This window comes from Melanerpes formicivorus, unplaced genomic scaffold (assembly GCF_026170545.1).
Source record: "Melanerpes formicivorus ecotype bairdi unplaced genomic scaffold, bMelFor1.0.p_v2 SCAF_2729, whole genome shotgun sequence".
NCBI classification, from domain to species: Eukaryota; Metazoa; Chordata; class Aves; order Piciformes; family Picidae; genus Melanerpes; species Melanerpes formicivorus.
In genome coordinates this window covers 20947-28194 of record NW_027145080.1, presented here as the reverse complement: position 1 = coordinate 28194, position 7248 = coordinate 20947, and the positions used below count along the sequence as shown (strand labels likewise).

At 67.7% G+C, this 7248-nt stretch overlaps 1 protein-coding gene across 1 annotated transcript; it reads right to left on the bottom strand.

Moving 5' to 3' along the window:
• Nucleotides 1–6: 6 nt before the first annotated feature.
• Nucleotides 7–6691, bottom strand: CSNK2B (casein kinase 2 beta; the record flags this gene model as incomplete). The annotated part of the gene is made up of 6 exons (XM_068171302.1): nucleotides 6633–6691; nucleotides 6248–6340; nucleotides 3224–3326; nucleotides 3003–3118; nucleotides 2822–2897; nucleotides 7–96 (listed from the first exon to the last, which is right to left on the bottom strand). Coding segments are annotated over exons 2-6 (457 nt in total), but the record flags the coding sequence as incomplete, so codon positions are not given.
• Nucleotides 6692–7248: the final 557 nt, after the last annotated feature.

Below are 7248 nucleotides of genomic sequence, written 5' to 3'. Positions count from 1 at the left end.
CCGTGTGGTGGTGCCGCGAGGACTTGGGGGTGTACACATCCATGCACTTGGGGCAGTACAGCTTCACCATCGCCTCCCCGGGGATGTCCGACAGCCCTGGTGGGGGGGGGCATCACAATGGACCCCTCCCTGAGCCCCCCAGCCCCCCCAGCCCCCAGTGACCCAGCCCCAGTTTCACCATCACCTCCCTGGGTGGGAATGTCCAACAGCCCTGCAGGGGGGGTGCTGCCATGGACCCCCATCGACCCCCCCCAGCACCCCCAGAGCTCCTCAGAGCCCCCCAGCCCCCATGGACCCAGCCCCAGCTTCACCATCGCCTCCCCCGGGGATGTCCGACAGCCCTGCGGGGGGGGGCGCTGCCATGGACCCCCATTGACCCCCCCCCAGCCCCATGGACCCCCCCCCAGAGCCACACGGAGCCCTATAGAGCCCCATAGATCCCTATGGACCTCCCAGAGCCCCATAGAGCTCCATGGACCCCCCCAGAGCCCCCTAGAGCTCCATAGATCCCTATGGACCCCCTCAGAGCCCCATAGAGCTCCATAGATCCCCATGGACCCCCCCCCAGAGCCACACGGAACCCTATAGAGCTCCATAGATCCCCATGGAACCCTAGAACCCCATAGAGCTCCATAGAGCCCCATGGACCCCCCCAGAGCCCTATAGACCTCCATAGATCCCCATGGACCCCCCCAGAGCCACACAGAGCACCCCCAGCCCCCATCGACCCCCCCAGAGCCCCATGGACCCCCCCAGAGCCCCATAGAGCTCTATAGTTCCCCATTGACTCCCCTAGAGCCCCATGGACCCCCCCCCGAGCCCTATAGATCCCCATGGACCCCCCCAGAGCTCCATAGAGCTCCATAGATCCCCATGGACCCCTCCAGAGCTCCATAGAGCTCCATAGAGCCCCATGGATCCCTATGGACCCCCCCAGAGCCCTATAGAGCTCCACAGATCCCCATTGACCCCCTCAGAGCCCCATAGAGCTCCGTAGATCCCCATGGACCCCCCCAGAGCCCCATAGAGCTCCATAGAGCTCTATAGATCCCCATTGATCCCCCTAGAGCCCCATGGATCCCCCCCCGAGCCCTATAGAGCCCCATAGATCCCCCTGGACACCCCCCCCCGAGCTCCATAAAGCTCTATAGACCCCTATGGGCCCCCCCAGAGCCACATGGAGCCCCCCAGGCCCCATGGACCCCTCCCCAGAGCCACATGGAGCCCTATAGAGCTCCATAGAGCTCTATGGACCCCACAGAGCCCTATAGAGCTCCATAGAGCCCCACGGACCCCTATGGACCCCCCCCCAGAGCCCCATGGATCCCTATGGACCCCCCCAGAGCCCCATAGAGCTCCATAGAGCTGTATAGATCCCCATTGACCTCCCTAGAGCCCCATGGACCCCTGCGAGCCCTATAGACCTCCATAGATCCCTAGGGACCCCCCCAGCACCTCTCAAACTCCCCCCCAGGACCCCCCCAGACTCCCTCCTGCTCCCCTCAGGACCACTCAAACCCCTCTGAGGACCCCCCAAACTCCCCCTAGGACCACCCAGGACCCCCCAATCTCCCTCCTGCTCCACTCAGCACCCCCCAAACTCAATCCTGCTCCACTCAGCACCCCCCAAACCCCTCTCAGAACCCCCAGATTCCCTCCTGCTCCACTCAGGACCCCCTAAACCCCTCTCAGGACCCCCCAAATTCCCTCCTGCTCCCCCCAGGACCCCCCAAAGTCCCTTCAGGACCCCCCAAACTCTCTCCTGCTCCCCTCAGGACCCCCCCAGACTCCCTCCTGCTCCCCCCCAGGACCCCCCAAACCCCTCTCAGGATCCCCCAAAACTCCCTCCTGCTCCCCTCAGGACCACTCAAAACCCCTCTCAGGACCCCCCAAACTCCCCCTAGGACCACCCAGGACCCCCCAATCTCCCTCCTGCTCCACTCAGCACCCCCAAACCTCTATCCTGCTCCCCTCAGCACCCCCCAAACCCCTCTCAGGACCCCCCAGACCCCCTCCTGCCCCCCTCAGGACCCCTTAAATCCCTCTCAGGACCCCCCAAATTCTCTCCTGCTTCCCCCAGGACCCCCCAAACTCCCTCCTGCTCTCCTCAGTACCCCTTAAACCCCTCTCAGGACCCCCCAAACCCCCTCCTGCTCCCCTCAGGACCCCTTAAATCCCTCTCAGGACCCCCCAAATTCTCTCCTGCTTCCCCCAGGACCCCCCAAACTCCTTCCTGCTCCCCTCAGCACCCCTGAAATCCCTCTCAGGACCCCCCAGTCTCCCTCCTGCTCCCCTCAGCACCCCTTAAATCCCTCTCAGGACCCCCCAAACTCTCCCTAGAACCACCCAGGACCCCTCAAACTCCCTCCTGCTCCCCTCAGAACTCCCTAAACCCCTCTTAGGACCCCCCCCAAACTCCCTCCTGCTCCACTCAGAACCCCCCAAACTCAATCCTGCTCCACTCAGGACTCCCCAAACCCCTCTCAGGACCCCCCAGATTCCCTCTTGCTCCCCTCAGGACCCCCCAAACCCCTCTCAGGACTCCCCAAACCCCTCTCAGGACCCCCCAAACTCCCCCTAGAACCACTCAGGACCCCCCAATCTCCCTCCTGCTCCACTCAGCACCCCCCAAACTCAATTCTGCTCCACTCAGCACCGTCCAAACCCCTCTCAGGACTCCCCAAACCCCTCTCAGAACCCCCCAAACTCCCCCTAGGACCACTCAGGACCCCCCAAACTCCCTCCTGCTCCCCCCAGGACCCCCAAACTCCCTCCTGCTCCCCTCAGCCCACCCCTCCCAGGAGCCCCCCAGCCCCCCTACCGATGGGCAGCATGGGTTGGTTCTCGCAGTAGACCCTGGGGCAGTAGCCGAAGTCTCCCTGCTGGTACTTCTCCAGCTGAAAAAGGGGGGGGGACAAGAGAGCTCAGGGAGGGGAGAGGTCCCCCCAGGTGTGGGGGAGGGGTCTGCAGGGCCAAGGGGAGGGGGGGGGGGGGGTCCCCACCATCTGGGCAATGCCCCTGTTGGTGAGGATGTAGCGAGCGTGGATCAGGCCGTAGAGCATCTCCGCCGCCTGCTCGATCAGGTCGCTCTGGTTGGGGTTGTCCTCCAGCTCCTCATCTTCCAGAGGGGGGGGAGGCCAAAAAAAGGGGGGGGGGTGAGAAATTGAGGGCCCCCCAGACCCCCTTTCAAACCCTCTCCCCCCCCTCCCCCCCAGCAGCATACCAGGCTCCAGGTCGAGGATCATGTCCAGGGCCTGGCGGTAGTGGGGGACCTGCTCGTTCAGCCCCGTCAGGTTGAACTTGTCCTGGATGTAGTCCTCATCCACCTGCCCTTTGGGGAGGGGGAGGGGGCCCCCACATCAGGGAGGGGTCCCCCCTGAAGGCAAGGGGGCAGGGGAAGCCCCCTGGAAAGCAAGGGGGCAGGGGAAGCCCCCCTGGAAAGCAAAGGGGGGAGGGGATGCGCCGGGGGGGCCCCGGAGGGGGCTGGAGGGGTCCTGAGAGGGGGGTTGGGGGGTCCTGAGAGGGTCTGGAGGGAGGCTGGGGGGTCCTGAGAGGGGGGTTGGGGGGTCCTGAGAGGGTCTGGAGGGAGGCTGGGGGGTCCTGAGAGGGGGTTGGGGGGTCCTGAGAGGGTCTGGAGGGAGGCTGGGGGGTCCTGAGAGGGGGGTTGGGGGGTCCTGAGAGGGTCTGGGGGGAGGCTGGGGGGTCCTGAGAGGGGGGTTGGGGGGTCCTGTGAGGGTCTGGAGGGAGGCTGGGGGGGCCTGAGAGGGGTTTGGGGGGGTCCTGTGAGGGTCTGGAGGGAGGCTGGGGGGGCCTGAGAGGGTCTGGGGGGAGGCTGGGGGGTCCTGAGAGGGGTTAGGGGGGTGCTCAGGGTGGTCTGGAGAGAGGCTGGGGAGTCCTGAGAAGAGGTTGGGGAATTTTGAGACTATGGAGTGAATTTGGGGAGTCCTGAGATGAGGTTGGGGGGTCCTGAGAGGGTCTGGAGGGAGGGCTGGGGGGTCCTGAGAGGGTCTGGAGGGAGGCTGGGGGGTCCTGAGAGGGGTCTGGAGGGAGGCTGGGGGGTCCTGAGAGGGTCTGGAGGGAGGCTGGGGGGTCCTGAGAGGGGTCTGGAGGGAGGCTGGGGGGTCCTGAGAGGGTCTGGAGGGAGGCTGGGGGGTCCTGAGAGGGGGTCTGGAGGGAGGCTGGGGGGTCCTGAGAGGGTCTGGAGGGAGGCTGGGGGGTCCTGTGAGGGGTTTGGGGGGTGCTCAGGGGGGTCTGGAGAGAGGCTGGGGGAGTCCTGAGAAGAGGTTGGGGAATTTTGAGAGTATGGAGTGAGTTTGGGGAGTCCTGAAATGAGGTTGGGGGGTCCTGAGAGGGGACTAAGGGGAGGCTGGGGGGTCTGGAGGGAGGCTGGGGGTTCCTGAGAGGGGTTTGGGAGCTCCTGAGAGGCTCTGGAGGGAGGCTGGGGGGTCCTGAGAGGGGTTTGGGAGCTCCTGAGAGGCTCTGGAGGGAGGCTGGGGGGTCCTGAGTGGGGGTTGGGCGGTCCTGAGAGGGGACTAGGGGGAGGCTGGGGGGTCTGGAAGGAGTCTGGGGGGTCCTGAGAGGGGGGTTGGGGGAGGCTGGGGGGTCCTGAGAGGGGGGTTGGGGGTTTGGGGGAGGCTGGGGGGTCTGGAGGGAAGCTGGGGGGTCCTGAGAGGGGTTTGGGGGGTCCTGAGAGGGGGGTTGGGGGAGGCTGGGGGGGTCCTGTGAGAGGTTTGGGTGTTCCTGAGAGGCTCTGGAGGGAGGCTGGGGGGTCCTGAGGGTGGGGTGGGGGGTCCTGAGAGGGTCTGGAGGGAGGCTGGGGGGTCCTGAGAGGGGTTGTGGGGTCCTGAGGGGGTCTGGAGGGAGGCTGGGGGGGGTCCTGTGAGAGGTTTGGGTGTTCCTGAGAGGCTCTGAGGGAGGCTGGGGGGTCCTGAGGGTGGGGTGGGGGGTCCTGAGAGGGTCTGGAGGGAGGCTGGGGGTCCTGAGAGGGGTTGTGGGGGTCCTGAGGGGGTCTGGAGGGAGGCTGGGGGTGTCCTGAGAGGGGTTGTGGGGTCCTGAGAGGGTCTGGAGGGAGGCTGGGGGGTCCTGAGAGGGGTTTGGGGGGTCCTGAGAGGGTCTGGAGGGAGGCTGGGGGGTCCTGAGAGGGGTTTGGGGGGTCCTGAGAGGGTCTGGAGGGAGGCTGGGGGGTCCTGAGAGGGGTTTGGGGGGTCCTGAGAGGGTCTGGAGGGAGGCTGGGGGGTCCTGAGAAAGGTTGGAGGGAGGCTGGGGGGTCCTGAGAGAGGTTTGGGGGGTCCTGAGAGGGTCTGGAGGGAGGCTGGGGGGTCCTGAGAGGGGGTTGGGGGGTCCTGAGAGGGTCTGGAGGGAGTTTGTGGAGTCCTGAGAGGGGTTTGGGGGTCCTGAGAGGCTCTGGAGAGAGGCTAGGGGGTCCTGAGGGTGGGGTGGGGGGGTCCTGAGGGGGTCTGGAGGGAGGCTGGGGAGTCCTGAGATGAGGTTGGGGCATCCTGAGAGAGTCTGGAGGGAGGCTGGGGGGTCCTGAGAGGGGGTTGGGGGGAGGCTGGGGGGGTCTGGAAGGAGTCTGGGGGGTCCTGAGAGGGGGGTTGGGGGAGGCTGGGGGGTCCTGTGAGAGGTTTGGGTGTTCCTGAGGGGCTCTGGAGGGAGGCTGGGGGGTCCTGAGAGGGGTTGGGGGGTCCTGAGGGAGTCTGGAGGGAGGCTGGGGGGTCCTGAGAGGGGTTGGGGGGTCCTGAGGGGGTCTGGAGGGAGGCTGGGGGATCCTGAGAGGGGGTTTTGGAGAGTCTGGGGGGTCCTGAGAAGGTCTGGAGGGAGTCTGTGGACTCCTGAGAGAGATTGGGGTTCCTGAGGGGATCTGGACAGAGTCTGGGGGTTCCTGAGAGGGGTTTAGGGGGACCTGGGGGAATCTGGGGGGTCCTGAAAGGGGGTTGGGGGGTCCTGAGAGGATCTGGAGGGAGACTGGTGGATTTTAGGGAGAGCTGGGAGGGGTCCTGGGGGGATCTGGGGGCAGCTGGGGGGTCCTGAGAGGATCGGGGTGAGTTTGGGGCGGTCTGGGGGCAGCTGGGGGGGGTCCCTGGGGGGATCCTTCGGGGGTCCACGGGCCGAGGGGGGGCTGCCCAGGCTGAAGCAGAGTCCCCGGGCCGAGGGAGATGCCCTCAGGGCGAGGCGGGGGGGAGGCTCCGGGGGGGTCTGGGGGGGGGGTCGCCAGGCCGGGGGGGGGTCCCGGGCAGGGCTCTCTCACCTCGCAGAGAATTCGTTTGCCGCGGAGGCCGCAGAACCAAGAGATCCACGAAACCTCCTCGGAGCTGCTCATGGTCCCGGGGCGGGGAGGGGGGCTGCTGGGGAGGGGGCTGCTGGGGAGGGGGGGAAGCGGGGGGGGGGGGGGGGTCAGGGCCTAGCTCTGGCAGTGCGAGGCGCAGACCCCAAGGCCTAGGCTGGGGGTGGCGAGGCCCAGGCGGCTCCCAGCGCCTCCCTCCCTCCCTCCCTCCCCGCTCCGCTCGGGTTACGAAAGGCCCCGAACGGCCTCCCCCCAGCCCTGGGGGGGGTCACCCAGAGCCCCTTCTCCCCGCCCGGGACCCCCCAAAGCCCTTCCCGGAGCCCCCCCCGGAGCGCCCCCCCCCCCTCACCGCGCTGTCGGGGGGCGATGGGAGCCGCTCCGCGCAGGCGCCGCCGCGGGGCACGCCGGGAGGGGGCGGGGCCGGCGCCGGGGGAACGCCCACAAGGGCCGCAGGCTCCGCCCACCACAGGGAGTAAACCTCACCCTAGGCCCCGCCTGCGCCGCGCAGGCCCCGCCCCCAGAGCCCAAACCCCGCCCACAGAGCCCAAACCCCCGCCCACAGCACGGCCCGCATCCCAGACTCCACCCACAGGCCTCAGGCCCCTGCCCCAAGCGCCCCCTGCGCCGCGCAGGCCCCGCCCCCCAGGGCGCTGATCCCGCCCCAAGAGCAACCTGCGCCGCGCAGGCTCCGCCCCCAGAGCCCAAACCCCGCCCCCATAGCCCAAACCCCGCCTACAGCACGGCCCGCATCCCAGACTCCCACCCACAGGCCGCCGGCCCTGCTCTAAGCGCCCCCTGCGCCGCGCAGGCCCCGCCCTCAGGGCGCAGACCACGCCCCCCAGTCCCGTTCCGTCCTCTCCGGGCTCCGTTCCTCTCTCTGCAGCCCCAGAAGCTCTCAGAAATACCCCCAAAAAACACCCCCCCGAGAGGGGGCGCCGGGACGCTGCCCCCCCGGAAGCACCCCG